At 33.7% G+C, this 16,882-nt stretch overlaps 1 protein-coding gene across 1 annotated transcript; it reads right to left on the minus strand.

Moving 5' to 3' along the window:
• Window positions 1–216: 216 nt before the first annotated feature.
• Window positions 217–7,449, minus strand: LOC117330351 (low affinity immunoglobulin epsilon Fc receptor-like). The gene is made up of 4 exons (XM_033888567.1): window positions 7,084–7,449; window positions 3,608–3,708; window positions 2,933–3,020; window positions 217–1,451 (listed from the first exon to the last, which is right to left on the minus strand). The coding sequence occupies exons 1-4, from the start codon at window positions 7,403–7,405 to the stop codon at window positions 1,216–1,218; spliced, it is 747 nt and encodes a 248-aa protein (XP_033744458.1). The 5' UTR covers window positions 7,406–7,449; the 3' UTR covers window positions 217–1,215.
• Window positions 7,450–16,882: the final 9,433 nt, after the last annotated feature.

Raw genomic sequence — 16,882 nt, forward strand, 5'->3', positions numbered from 1 at the left:
TTGAAAATTGTTTTGTGCTTATCATTTACAAATCGTCAAAATAGTTTATTATGACTGAAGTCATTTTACCTGTGTCGGATTGTTTGTTACGACTTGTTTTGTATAAAGTGTTAGAAAGACGTACAAACTATGCTATACTTGTACAAATGTATATAAGATTTTGAATGTTCAGCTGTCAGTTCAGTTGCCTTACGATAATAGAGAATAACTATAATATTAGATAAGTACTATTGATCTTGTTTTATTTTACAGGTAAAAAAACTTCCATTAACACCTGTCGCCTTGAATTAAGTCATCTGTGATTTGGGATTAAGGGCATGTATATAGGGGATGGGTCTATCTGTCTGTAGAATCGTTAAACACCCTATATCTCGATCTATATCTGTTCAATTTTTGTAATAAAATATTGACAACCAATGGATTTTTGTTTGCCTGACGTTTTGAATTTTTGTTTTTCTTGATCGCTTTACCATTGTTTAAAGAGTCAGGACATCAATTGTGGTGTTAACATTAAAAATACTGTAAACCCACATAAAGGTTAACGGCTTAAATGGTATTAAAATAATTATTCAAATATACCAATTAACGTAGAAATATAAACAATATTTTCCTACCTCTTATCAAATATGAATGAAAGATAATATGTTCTAAACAGGTAGTATATTCTCCTTTTCTATATTGTTATATCCCTAGTGATGAGGTCCAACGATCTCCTATACTTTGCCATGTTCTTTTAAGTACGTCCGTCGTCATGTCTTGTTCTGATCGATATAGGATAACATAATAAGGTTATTCGCTTCATGGATATAGTTAGTTTCACGAAATCGGCACAATTGTCAAATACAAACATGAAAATCCTAAAATTATCTTGAGTTTCTGTAATTGTCTATTTAGCAACACTATACACTTTTATCTGTTGTATCCATCTACATGATGGTATGAAACAGTTTTAAAACAACTTCAATGTTTACCTTTTAAGGTCTTAACACAATAGTTATATAATTGTGTTACATGCATGGATTCGTATTGCGTTAACTGTATGGAAATCCTGAGAGGTCACATAGGGGCAATTCCCACCTTTCAGAGCATTCGACTCGTATTCGACTGAAGGAGTTTCGTCTTCGAAAGGTCTCTTCGTCATACTTCATATTTAATTTCATATTTCCAAAACCCATTTGGCTTGGCAATGCTGTTCTGTGGGAGGATATTCAATGGTTATGTAGGGCGATACCGAGCTGCAGTTTCGCAAATATATGCCTGCACCCTCGTGCACTCACGATCATTCCATTGCCACTGAAACTTCTCCAGCAGTTCCAGGCAGTCCTGTCCTAACCGGACGTCGTTTGGCTGGTCCGGACCCCAGTCCGTGTACCCGATATTGGCACCATTTGTGTTCCATTCCCATCTGGATTCCACTGAGATGTCATGTCCCCCTATCCAATAACTGCCACCTAAAAATAAAAATATTCTTCAAACATGCAGTATCACATTCTCACGATGTGTATGCGTTACGTAGGTTCAAGTTACATGTAGTAAAAATCTTGTATTCCATGAAATATTTGTTACATAGAGCTGTTAATATGACAAGACATATACCTTATAAAATCCCGCAGTAATTCTAAAGTTAATCCAAATTTGAAAAAAAACATGCACTAGGAAAGAGAACTTTACATAATGAAACGCAATTATTTGATATCAGACAAATTTGCTTACAACGAAATCTTATTCCGAATTTAAAATTTACGTTTCTTTTTCTGAAAAGATTATCGCACTTATATTAAATTCAGTGATTTTGATAAGGAAAACTTCCAGGTGTGTGCACCTGAAAAAATTAAAGATAACGTAGTCGGTCAAAGCAAATTGGAAGCGAGAGGGAAGGTGTTCACTGTGCTAAATAGTGACGATAAAGAAAAAACGAGGTGATCATGTAATCTAAGGACGATGTCATAAATATGGTTTATGAAACCTATACGGTAAACCTACATTAACTGAAACATCAATTAAAGATGTGAATCATCATGCAATTCGAGAATCCGAATTGATGGGACTGTCTTCAGAAAGATGATACAAATGTTACGTTGATTGGCCCGCATACATTATGGACAAACGCGAAGCATAACTACCAACCTACACTTATATATAATTAGTTACTAGATAAATAGATGAAAGGGCCTGAGGCATGGACAAAAGTAACACATATCTACCATTGTAGTTACATCAACAGAGGAAAGGGCCTGACGCATGGACAAAAGTAACGCATATCTACCAATGTCGTGACATAAATACAGAGGAAAGGGCCTGACGGTCAATTATCAATACGTGTATAATTAACGGGTGATTAGGACCTATCCTTGTTGTGCAATGTATAACACATTGCCACAAGTACTGAAGTCGTGTGTTCTGTCGCCAACAACTCATGTACAAAGAGTGGTTTCGAAGTTTGAGTATGGACTAGGATATTACCTCAAAAATATTGCCTGTTTTAAATTGATATATTACACTAGAAATGACAATTGTGTATGTTGAAAATCGGAAGATATAACTACTGTAATTAGTTGGTGGTAAAAATCGTCAATATATCCTTAATTATGATTACGTCAGTAAAACAGAATAATGTAACATATTCTTTTAACCATTTGCTTAAATTGAGAGTCGTTTACCTGAAAACAGGACACATATTTGTCACGTGACTATATATATATAGTGTAGACCATATGGACATCAGCTAGACATCCGTATGTCTATGTTGGATACCAACCTCTTTCTATTCTTTCTAGATTATCTTTTTTTTAATTGTAAAATTGGATTCATGGATTTAAATATCCTTTATAAAATATCAAAAAATATATATTAAATAATTTTATAGTACAGTTTATATTGTTATTTCAACAATATTACATTCTGCCGCTTAAGCATTAGGCTGATAAAATACCTTTTAAGCTTGCTTGTGCCTTCAGGAATTCGTTGATTGACCTCGTTGTTGCCTCAGCCATCATAGCATTCAAAGATTGACATCCTCCCTGAAATAAAACCCCAATGTCACTTCTTACATTTACCTCTAACAAAACATGTCACCATCAAATTGTTCCCTGGTGTAAAATGTCACTTTACAAGTACCCGTTACCCTATAAAGTTATCTGCAATAAAGGTTCACATTCTACCTGTAATAAACAAGTCACCGTATATATAGTTACCTGTAATAAAACATGTCACCGGATATAGTTACCCGTTATAAACATGTCACCGGATATAGTTACCCGTTATAAACAAGTCACCGTTTATATTGTTACCTGTAATAAAACATGTCACCGGATATAGTTACCTGTAATTGAACATGTAACCGGATATAGTTACCTGTAATAAACAGTTTACCGGATATAGTTACCCTTAATAAACATGTCACCGGATAAAGTTTCCTGTATAAACATGTCATCGGATATAGTTACCTGTATAAACATGTCATCGGGTATAGTTACCTGTATAAACATGTAACAGAATATAGCTACCTGTATAAACATGTCATTGGATATAGTTACCTGTATAAACATGTCATCGGGTATAGCTACTTCACTGCTATGACACTTATTTATTGTGTAAATATACTCACCCTGGCATCCGCCCAAGAGCCCACACTCGTACTGTAAAAGTAACAGCGATTCTCGTGCATTACCCAGGACTGAGATGGACAGCTCAGTTCAACACTGCGATCTGTAAAGGGAAATATAACTGTGTGAGTTTCATCTTTACTACAGAGATTTCATAAACACAGAAGTCTGGTGTATACAAACTTATTGATATGTAATCTTAACACCCATCCTGCAAAGCGTATATTAACTAGCCCCTTCGAACAGGTAAACACATTTTAATGTACATTCAATTAAATTCTGTAGACACAATATACATGTATATCAATTAAAAGAATACGGCTGTTTCGTCATGAGGCCTGTCTTGTGATTCAAGAGAATGAGAACTATTTCTGGTTACATGTTAACCTGTACGGCTATCATTGGTGATTTACATTCCGTGGACAGAACACGTCTCATTGTGACACCAACAACTCGGCAATGAAAACAAGGAAACATATTACACCAGTTTGTTTCTCATACCAGTTGTTAAAGAAAACTACACCTAAAACACAACTCTTTGTACATCGTGAAAACAATTCATAGGATTACAAAAATTAGAAACAGCGGCTCTGTTATCAAAACATGGTTTAGTTTGTTTCAGGTTGCTTCAGTTTTGGCAAGTTAAATGGTTATTAATTGAAATAAAACTGTCGGGACTAAAAAAGCAGACAATTTAATGGGCAGTCCGTCATTAATGTTTAAATTATGAACATCTCCTATGCCATAATATGGCATCTCACTCGTTGTTTCTGTATCTAACTGGGGAACAATCCCATCAGTTGTACTTTACTGCCCTTTATACCACGACATGAATGCTGGTACGGTCACTAAATACATTGCAGTTAAAGAGACGATGAAAACATTCGGAGAGTATGGATTCTAACATTACAGAGCTGAAGTCAAGTAGGCCAAAGTCTGCTAGAATGTCCTATTTTACTAACCAGTAAAACATATGATTACATATTATGTTTATTTAAGCAATAGGCAATGATGCCTTTGTGCATATACATACTATACAGGAAAATACATAAAGTAGACAATTGGTCTAACATTCGATTTTAAAAAAACTGATACACACAATAACGGTCATATATACAGGTACGGTCATACATAAAGGTACGGTTATACAATGTCCATACAGGTGAGGTCATACATACAGGAACGGTCATACATACAGGAACGGTCAAACATACAGGAACGGTCATACATACAGGTACGGTCATACATAAAGGTATGGTCATACATACAGGTGCGGTCATACATACAGGTACGGTCATACATACAGGTGCGGTCATACATACAGGTACGGTCATACATAAAGGTACGGTCATACATACAGGAACGGTCATACATACAGGAACGGTCATACATACAGGTACGGTCATACATAAAGGTACGGTTATACATACAGGAACGGTCATACATACAGGAACGGTCATACATACAGGAACGGTCATACATACAGGAACGGTCATACATACAGGTACGGTCATACATAAAGGTATGGTCATACATACAGGTGCGGTCATACATACAGGTACGGTCATACATACAGGTGCGGTCATACATACAGGTACGGTCATACATACAGGTGCGGTCATACATACAGGTACGGTCATACATAAAGGTACGGTCATACATACAGGAACGGTCATACATACAGGAACGGTCATACATACAGGTACGGTCATACATAAAGGTACGGTTATACATACAGGAACGGTCATACATACAGGAACGGTCATACATACAGGTACGGTCATACATACAAGTATGGTCATACATACAGGTACGGTTATACATACAGGTAAGGTCATACATACAGGTACGGTCATACATACAGGTACGGTCATACGTACAGGTACGGTCATACATACAGGTACGGTTATACATACAGGTACGGTTATACAATGTCCATACAGGTGAGGTCATACATACAGGTACGGTCATACATACAGGTAAGGTCATACATACAAATAAGGTCATGTATACAAGTACGGTCATACATACAGGTATGGTCATACATACAGGTATGGTCATACATACAGGTACGGTCATACATACAGGTAAGGTCATACATACAGGTAAGGTCATACATACAGGTACGGTCATACATACAGGTACGGTCATACATACAGGTACGGTCATACATACAGGAACGGTCATACAAACAGGTACGGTCATACATACAGGTACGGTCATACATACAGGTACGGTCATACATACAGGTACGGTCATATATACAGGTACGGTCATACATACAGGTACGGTCATACATACAGGAACGGTCATACATACAGGTACGGTTATACATACAGGTAAGGTCATATAAACAGGTACGGTCATATATACAGGTACGGTCATACATACAGGTTCAGTCATACATACAAATAAAGTCATGGATACAAGTACGGTCATACATACATGTATCGTCATGCATACAGGTATAGTCATACATACAGGTATAGTCATAAATACAGGTATGGTCATACATACAGGTATAAGTATTTACATGACAATTTATCAGGTAAACATGTACAGTTTTATGTAGCGACAAGGTTATTTCGATTACATTCACGTTTTCATTACAAAATGGATGACAGATAGTGATACAAATATTGGAATCCGTTTTACAACAATGTTAGAATAGCTAGGAATAATAATGATTAATTAGTTAAATATGTATTTGATCTGAATACATAACAACAGGGACCACTGCTAACTGGAATGTTGGTTGTGTTCCGACAGGGCTGGTTGTATATTAGGACACTGTTTACGCCAGAAGTTAAATTAATTGAATGTTGAATTTTGAAGAACTCTAAAAGGCCAATCGTAAACATCCATTCCAAAACATTTCTTCATCCAAACAAATTTAGAACATTCATTACACACTTTATTCTATTGTGATGAAAAATTTCTTTTCCGCAAAAGGCTATATCGCGGCATACCAATAGGAACACAATGTTCCTTTCTGTTGGCCGACTTGAAATCAAGGATACCACAGACTCTTCAACATCAGTGGCTTATATTTAAAGTTAAAATCAAGAACATGGAAAAATGTCTTCCTGCTCAGTGCCTCTAAGGGAATCGAACCTAGGTCTCCGGCGTAATTAGCCGCGGCTCTACCCCCTGAGCCGACAGAGACCGTATTCAATACTGTGACTTGCAAACCATACCAACACGTTCACTTTACACTACCAAACCCCAGCTCAACCCCCACGCCTCCAACACTGTCTTCTTGAAAACATACTGTATTTCCTTGATATTTCCTCGTACATTTTCAAGTAAATGACCAGACATGTTCTAAGTATGAACTATTTTGATTGTGCCTTTCTTGTTGTGATAGAAGATATGTGAATATGATTTAATGATCAATAATGAATTCAAGGAGAAATAAAACTATTCTTATAACAATACGTCAAGATTGTGATAAAGAGAGGATATTCGGTACTCTTACTTTCAATATGTTGTTGAAGTTCCTCTATCACTGTAGATAGGTTTGTGAATGAATTGGTGATCCTGGTTAGGTTCTCTGTCAGTTCGTAAAGCTGTATACTGTACGAGGCAAGAGCGGGGAGGACTGTCTCCGCGCGAACCTTCTGTACCATGGTCGCCACCTCCTCGCGAATGTTCTGTAAGATGTGCTGCTCCCTCCTAGCCTTGCCATTCTCCTCTCTGAGGTTGGGAGTGAGGACCTGCCCCTGGACTTGTCCAATAACACATATAAACACACACACTAGAGCTAGATTGTGCCATTGTTTTACCCTGGGGGACGCCATATTTCACATCCCCGTATATGTATTACTACTTAGGTAGTTTTTATGATTAGTCGTTGAAGGACTCGAGTAACGTTTTATATCACAGAGGCTGTAGTGTTGTCTCATACATATAGGCCACTCGTTAATATTGTTCGTTGTTCATGATAGTGTCATCTAGAATGTTTCCTTTTGTATCTAGACCACGATAGTCGAGGATATTGCAACTATAGGTGTTCCTGCTGTCAATCTTTGTAATCACCGTCTTCAAAATCCAAACAATGAGCTTTTCATAGCTTAATAAAATAAATATGTAATTTAGTATGGTAAGATATTGTATATAACACCCGGTATTTTATTTTGGAAATTGAAATTCGCGGGTTTACACTTTATATATGTGCATTCCTTTTAATAGTCATGAAGGTCTGTTTGCGATCATATGCTGCAATAATTTAGCGTAATTTTATAAATCGAATTATAGGTTGGTGTTGCCTTCGCCAAGCCTGTATTTCCAAAAATAAATATTTTGTCATTTGGCTAACAATAGACGCCAGCGTGAAGTGTGAAATAAAAACCTTATTAATTCGTATATCATTTCTACAATGACACTGGTTTATGTGTTGATTTGGTGTTTTATTGTCAGCATAAATGTATAGCTCCTTTGAATTATTCTACGAGAAAATGATCTATATAACAATAGGCTATAATAACAATAGGCTATAATGACATTGGCTATAATAACAATAGACTATAATAACAATAGGCTATAATAACAATAGACTATAATGACATTGGCTATAATAACCATGGTATTGTTTTCCCCAGGCATGTTGGTTACTGTAATACCAAATGTAACATAAGCAGTCTACCACAAGCATCATACCCAGAAATATCTTTTTCGTATTCTTGTATGTTTGTTTGTTTATTCACTTTAAGCCTTGCGGCCCATCGGTATTACAGCAAAAACAGAATAATGTCCTGTGCATGTACAATAAGGATATCAAAAACATATACAGAATGTTAAGTATGATATGAAAAATAACCTACATTGTACAAGACAAGAATGAATTTGATAGAATGGCGGACAGCTGTGAAATATATATGAGATAATTGTATGAAGTCATATTCATAATTTGATAGACTGGAAGACGACAGGCATAACATATGAAGTAAAGATCAAACGCATAAAAAATGTGATATTAACAAATACACATCATTTAAAGTATAATGTAAAATCCGTGATGATTCATTAAAAAAAATCTGACGCATGATTGGACCTTGAGTATAACAGCAGTAATAGATATTTGACCAGGAAATAAAACTTAATTGTATTAAATATGTGAATATGTTAAGCAACGATAAAGAATAAAACAAAAACTATTTTGTTTAAGTACAGATATCTTAATAGAATTATTCCGTCAGTAACTGATATATAGTACATGTAGCTATTAAGGACAGCACGCGCGATCCACTAATTGGACCACTTGTAGCGCCAGAGTAAGTTCAAAGTAGCGTTTATTGTTAGTGTCCCTGTACTCTGACTACTAATACATGTAGCATTGTATCATTGGGGTCAAAGGTTGAATCACACAGAGTAAGTCTCTAAAGAAATATATAATGTACATTTGTATATAATCATGCATGTTATTTTGTTTATTAATTCAGTTTTAACTAATTACATTAAAAAGATGAAACCAATATTTTTCTACATGACGATTGAGATAAACTGTTTATGCTACGTTTTGTATCGGAGTAATCAACATGGCCGAGAGTAACAAAAAAAGTATCGATATCAACATTGACGTAGAAATATAGGTCCGGGAGCGTGAACAATGGAAGGCCATAGGACAATGTGTTCCCGAGAAAGGTAATGATAATACACGGCCTAAAACTCATTAAAGCCTAGATACAGCGGTACTTCTGATCTTGTCCTTTCCCTTGCTTTAGCGTAGCTTAAGTGGCTAATAATAACCACATTTGGTAAACATCCAACCGTCCTAAGCACTTATTTTCTGTAATACCATGATAACTATAGCCTATCACCAGTGAAGAAAAATATTGTTAATATTCCAACGATATATAGATACAGTGTATTACTCTTTTTCATTTAACATTCCCACATTCTCAAAGGGACACGGTTTATATTCTTAAGTGCGTGTAATGTTAATTATGACGAACAAGTTTATTGTATTTAAATTCAAGACATTGCAATAGTTTAAGCTAAAATCCAGCAACAACTCAAGCCAATAGTCAGGAACGCTTGGAATGTATTGGGTAAAGAGGAGATATTAATTTTGGTAAAGTAGTAACATATATATCTCATGGGTATCGCTAGGTTTTTCGCAGCACGAGTAATTATTGGGTAGTAATTACACCAAGCAGACGATATATGTTTAGTAAGCACAAATATTACAAGTTTAAATAAAATGTTAACTATTTGTGAATCGTACAGTCGAAAATGGCGATTTTTGTATTCAGCTTCAAAAAGTAAAGTTGTTGTATTTTCAAATAAAAGAACCATAACCATTAACTGTACTTTACGCCTTTATGATAACACATTGCCAGTTGTTTCGGAGATTACTCATGTAGGCATCTTATTAAATGACAAACACAATTCCATTGAAAGAACAAAACAAGCATGCACTAAATTAAAAAGTGGCACTATGGCCCTTTTACGTTCTCGGGCACATCAATGCGCATTAAACCCTTTAACTATTGCTAAAATTGTAAAAGTTAAAGTATACCCATCTGCACTCTACGGATGTGAACTGTGGGTACTTTCAAATACTGAATTATTGATGTTAAAAAGAGCTCAACACTTTATTGTAAAGTCAACTCAAGGTTTTGGAAAATGAACAAGAACTGATATGTGTACTTCCTTGATTGGATGGCTCTCTATAGAAGCGTACATTGATATTAAAAAACTTTTGTATTTAGGTAGGATCTGCAGAATGAATAGAAATAACTTAATCTGCAGAGTATTCATTTCGAGATTTTTTATGTACATAGTGAACAACTGTAGTCAAAAAGGTTTTATACCCGATATCGTTAGAATACTTAAGAAGTATAACTTATATGAATATATTGTACTTTTTCTTGATGATGGTAGCTTTCCAAACAAAATACACTGGAAGTCATTGCTTTATAAATCTGTATCAAATTATGAAACTAATGCTTGGTTGCATAGAATGTCTAATGACGCAGACTTCACGCGATTTTTATTGCTGCATGATGGTCTTAAACCTCATTATTTATGGCAATTAGCTTTGCGTCATCCAAATTGTCTTTATAATATTGGATACATAATGAAATTGATTGTAACTGTTCGGGTAAGTAATGTTCAGCTTTTATGTCACCACTGTGGCCTTTTCTACACAGATATTGTAACTCATGTTATTTTGCAGTGTTCTGTAACGGATACTGTCCGTGATAATCTATGGTGTACTATAGCATCCATTTCAAGTATAGAACTAAGTACATATCTGCATTCACTACCTGATTATTCATTAATACATATTTTACTAGATGGTCCAATGAACCATCAGGTGAATGAAGTTGATCACGAAGAATATAGATTAGAGTCCATATATGCCATAAAACGAATGTTTGACCTGTACACATAATTAATAGTATCATACTTGTGCGATACTTGCTTATGTAGTGGATGTAAGGGAAATTAAAATTTTCCCAATTATAGTAATTGCATTTTTTTTTTTTTTTTTTTATGTACATTGAATATTAGACATATATGCTACTCAACTTACATCTATGATAATAACTATATGTATATAAAATTATATTGTGAACTCGCATGCACTTTTTTGCTTGATATCACTATGTAAATAGTCACGTATTATCTACGTTACATTGATTGTATTTGTATTATCATGCTCTTCTTTGTGGAGGAAGTAAAGATGATAATAATAATAATATTGGGTAGCAATTACACGATTGATATGTTTTATGATGATTTAAGAAGCTCATTGTTCGAGCAATCAGAAGTGATAAATCCACAATTTATGGAATTTGATTCTCACCAAAAACTTTTATTTTTAATGAATACTGATGTCCTGCAATGTTCTTTATCTGGTGTTTTATATAAAATGTACAGGAGACGGCAATGTTTTTAATAATATTTTTCTTTTATTAGAAATTTGGTCGGTTTTTCCAGTATATTTATGTCATATTATAATTTGGCAGTACAACCGTACAATAATGTATAATATATAAGGTAAAATGTATTTCGAAAAAAATATTATTCTTTTGCCAAGTCATATCTGGGCCTAATGAGTTTCAATTATATGAACATTAATTGTTACATTAATACTAGAATTCATTCAATGTTCTTCAATCTTAGGCTGAATAGATGAATATTTAAATAAGGTTTATTGTACATTACCTGCAACTACGAGTATAATACTACATGTATATGCAATAAAAAGCATCGTATACTCATTATTGTTACTTTTTTTTTTTTTTTTTTTTTTAAATAATGGAAATTTTTATTGTAGAATGATGTGATATAGTGTCTCATAGGTCGAGGTCGGCCGAGTGTTTTAATGATACTGTGTAAACTGTGTTTTAAATTGTATTAAAACATGCGACACTTACATAAACTATTTACTTACTTACTTACTTACTTACTTACTTACTTAATTTACTATTGAATGCATTGTTAAAGTTGTATTCAGCGCTCTGATTGGTCAATTGTTGAATTGTATTCAGTTCCTGATTGGTCAAATGTTTAGAGTCATTTATGTTATTGGTTTCCCCTGCAGTAGATCACATACACGTGTATTTAAATTATCTGTTTATATGGAACGTCAACGCTGCCTTATATGATAAATGTTCATGTTATGATTTGATGCTACTATTATATGCTGTCATATCATCATTATATGATGTGATATTGTCATTATATGATGTGATATTGTCATTATATGATGTGATATTGTCATTATATGATGTGATATTGTCATTATATGATGTGATAGTGTCATTATATAAGGTGATATTGTCATTATATGATGTGATATTGTCATTATATGATGTGATATTGTCATTATATGATGTGATATTGTCATTATATGATGTGATATCGTCATTATATGATGTGATATTGTCATTATATGATGTGATATTGTCATTATATGATGTGATATTATCATGAGATGATGTGATATTGTCATTATATGATGTGCTATTGTCATTATATGATGTGATATTGTCATTATATGATGTGATATCGTCATTATATGATGTGATATCGTCATTATATGATGTGATATTGTCATTATATGATGTGATATCGTCATTATATGATGTGATATTGTCATTATATGATGTGATATTATCATAAGATGATGTGATATTGTCATTATATGATGTGCTATTGTCATTATATGATGTGATATTGTCGTTATATGATGTGATATTGTCATTATATGATGTGATATCGTCATTATATGATGTGATATTGTCATTATATGATGTGATATCGTCATTATATGATGTGATATTGTCATTATATGATGTGATATTATCATGAGATGATGCGATGTCGTCTTCATATAACGTAATTTTACCATTATATGATACAAGTTTCATATTATATGATGTAATTTGTCATTATATGATGTGATTTTATTATTATATGACGTGGTTTCACCATTATAATAAATCGAGGTTATATGATGACAATTCACCATTATATGACAACACTTCACCATTATATGATATCATTTCGCCATTATATGTACTCATGTATGACGTACTGGGTTATTCGTGGAAGCTGTTAGGTTTTAATACAGTGACAAAACTCTACATCTACAGCGTTGTTATAACAGCTCAAGATCACGAAAACACTGACGAGGAGAGATTTGAAGTACTATACGTAATTTACTTTGTGTACAACGGGGCGGGCACCCATCCAAGAGCTGGCCGCTCTCGACGTGACATGACACTCATCCACAAAGCCACAAGCTATCTATTGGACCTGACAGCTGAAATGCCGATATCCATGAGCCATCAAATTACCCCCTTCGCCGATAAGCTTCATCCCGAAGCTTCCATGGGTTCAACCTGGCATCATCAGCAAACACAACTGTCCCTCTTGTTGTTATAGCGGTGCCGCCTCATGACTAGACCCCCTGGTCACCAACAAGTCTCCAGGAACATTGTGCTTCCCATGCTGTCCGAGGGCACCCTCCGTGATACTAGGCAAGTTCGCTTCCCCAAATGTATCAAGCACCGCGGGTACAACGGAGTGTTCACCCTCCAAGAGCTGACCACGCTCGACGTTGCTTCAACCGCACAGTCGTAAACTATGCAGCTGAAATGTCCAATATCCATGAACAATCACAATACAACAATGTAGATATGCATATATGGATACACTTAATAAAAGAATGGGGCGTAACATTGATTGTTATGTGTTTTGCATATGTTTGCTTACCTGTTCAAGTTTATGTCTACATCTTGAACAGATTCCCTCTCTTTTATGATGTCTATTGACTCTGAAATTTGGGCCATCGTATTCATCCGCGCTGCTCCACACTGCGCGTGATCTCTATCAAAAATACAGTTCCTTAGCCTCTGATGAAGATCAATAGGGTTTAGAATACATACACGAATATCTGTTCAATAACTAATTTAGTCATAAAATCATATTATATATTATTGATAATATGTAAATGTTATATTTCAATGACATTGTATATAAATGGAGTGGTCTTACATGTAACTTTATTTTCAGTAGACTTATTTTGAAGTATTTAACAACGTCACTCATGCTTAGAGTTACTGCCCTTTGTATTATGTATTTTCAATATTGATACAGTACCTATATACATTCGTAATTGAAGACGTCCATTATACATGCTATTTAGCACGAGAATGCGTCAATGAGTCATATTGACATTGTTTTAGAAACATATTCCATTTTCGAAAATAATACAATAATGAAAACCGAAAAGTTAGTTCTTCATTATTCATTTAAATGATTTCTTTTTTTCTCTTTGTTTTTTGTTTTTGTTTTTTGTTTTTTTTTTAATAACCTATTATTCTTCGAAACACTTCTGATGGAAATTAGGCTGAAACAAATTCTGTGATAAACTCAAATTAAGAAATTATCTAATGAAAGAGGGGTGAAAGTGGGGGAGGGGCTTAATAAATCAAATTAAGAGTTTAGAAGGAAAAAAAGCATGGCCTGATACATGTATTACAGTGTTAAACGATCTGGAAAATAAACAGAAAAAATAAAAGGGATAAGAAAACATATAATTACAGGAAGCATGATACGTTCAATAGACTACTAATACTTCTGTAGGTTAGAGTCACGAAACTACACTAGTAAAATAATTAAAATAATAAGCAAGAAGATTATACAAACATATCTGATCAAAAGGATATTTTGTAAGAAACGGACAATTTTTTTCAGAATTTATACAAAGTAAAAACCGATTATTAGAGAATGCTAATCTTGAACTACTTCTGGAATCATACAACAATCAATACCACTACAAACTCAAAATTACAATATTTATCTCCCTTCAATACCACTACAAACTCAAAATAACAATAAGTATCTCCCTTAAATACAACTACAAACTCAATGTATATATATATATATTTCCCTTCAAACCCACTACAATCTCAAAAAAAAACAATATGTATCTCCCTTCAATACCACTACAAACTGAATATGATAATATGTATTCTCCCTTCAATATCACTACAAACTCAAAAAGCATTATGTTTCTCTCTACAATACCACCATAAACTTAAAATTACAATGGCTGAAATATGGAATAAATCACAGAATTCTGCTTTCAAATTGATTTTTTATTCAAAATTGGAAAATCAAATAATAACCTCTAGTCTTTCTGCAAAACCGACTCTGAAACAAGAACATATATTTTATAGGACTGTGATAATGTATCTAATCTTAAAACCTTAGAATGAACATTATACAGTAGCTACAAACCTCACATTTTTTCAAGAATTCATGTTTGGTTAACACAAATAAATACACGAAATCTAACTTAGATATATAAATGATCTTAAAACAATATACATTGTATATATATATACCCAAATGTTTAGGATATAACTAAATCTTAATAGTTTGAAAAATTATTGAATTTGAATTAAAAGTGCATAAAATCTTTATTTTGAAAAGTGAATATAAACAAATACAGTTAAACACACAAATACTAGTATGGCTCCAATTCTAACATTATCCACTTGCTGGGCTCCAATTCTAACATTATCCACATGATGGGCTTAAATCCTAACAGTATCCACATGCTGGGCTCCAATTCTAACATTATCCACATGCTGATACTAGATATTCTTCAATCCTAACATTATCTACATGCTGAGCTCCAATTCTAACATTATCCACATGATGGGCTTAAATCCTAACAGTATCCACATGCTGGGCTCCAATTCTAACATTATCCACATGCTGATACTAGATATTCTTCAATCCTAACATTATCTACATGCTGAGCTCCAATTCTAACATAATCCACATGATGGGCTTAAATTCTAACATTATCCACATGCTGATACTTTATATTCTTCAATTCTAACATTACCCACATGCTGGGCTCCAATTCTAACATTATCCACATGCTGGACTCAAATTCTAACATTACCCACATGCTGATACTTTATATTCTTCAATTAACTTTTTCCCCTTGTACTAACATTTTTTTTTTAACCTTTTTTTCTTATATGCCTTTTTTCACATTAATAAACTTGAAATCTGACTGACATAGGACTTAAAAGTCCACGTTTTTAACCGAGTATGTAGTTGTCTGTTTTTGTGTGTAATGTCTCTGTGTTTTTTTGTCTGTTTTTTTTGGTTTGTGTGTAATGTTTTTGTGGGGTTTTTGTGTGTAATGTTTTTGTGGGTTGTTCGTCTGTTTTTGTTTGTGTGTGTCATGTTTCTGTGTGTTTTCGTTTGTTTTTGTTTTTGTGTTGAACGTTTTTGTGGGGTTTTTTGTGTGTAATGTTTTCGGGTTTTTTTTCGTCTGTTTTTGTTTGTGTGTGTAATGTTTCTGTGTGTTTTCGCCTGTTTTTGTTTTTGTGTTTAATGTTTTTGAGGGTGGGTTTTTTTGTGTATAATGTTTTCGGGATTTTTCATCTGTTTTTGTTTTTGTGTTTTTCGTCTGTTTTTATTTTTTGTGCTTTATGTTTCTGTGTATTCTCTGATTTTTCTTCTATGTTTAATGTTTCTATGTTTTTTTGTCTGTTTTTGTTTTTTGTGTGATATGTTTCTCGGTTGGTTTTCTTTGTCTGGTTTTGTTTTTGTGTACAATGTTTCCATGTGTTTTCGACTGTTTTTGTTTTGTTTTTGTTAATGTTGTTTTCTTTACTGTTTTTGTTTTTGTGTTTTTCGTCTGTTTTTATTTTCGTGCTTTATGTATTTTTTTATTTTGTTTTTGTGTTTAATGTTTGTATGTCATGTTTCTATTGTGTTTGTGTTTTTGTGTT

The sequence above is a fragment of the Pecten maximus genome, chromosome 7, assembly GCF_902652985.1.
Source record: "Pecten maximus chromosome 7, xPecMax1.1, whole genome shotgun sequence".
Lineage (NCBI taxonomy): Eukaryota > Metazoa > Mollusca > Bivalvia > Pectinida > Pectinidae > Pecten > Pecten maximus.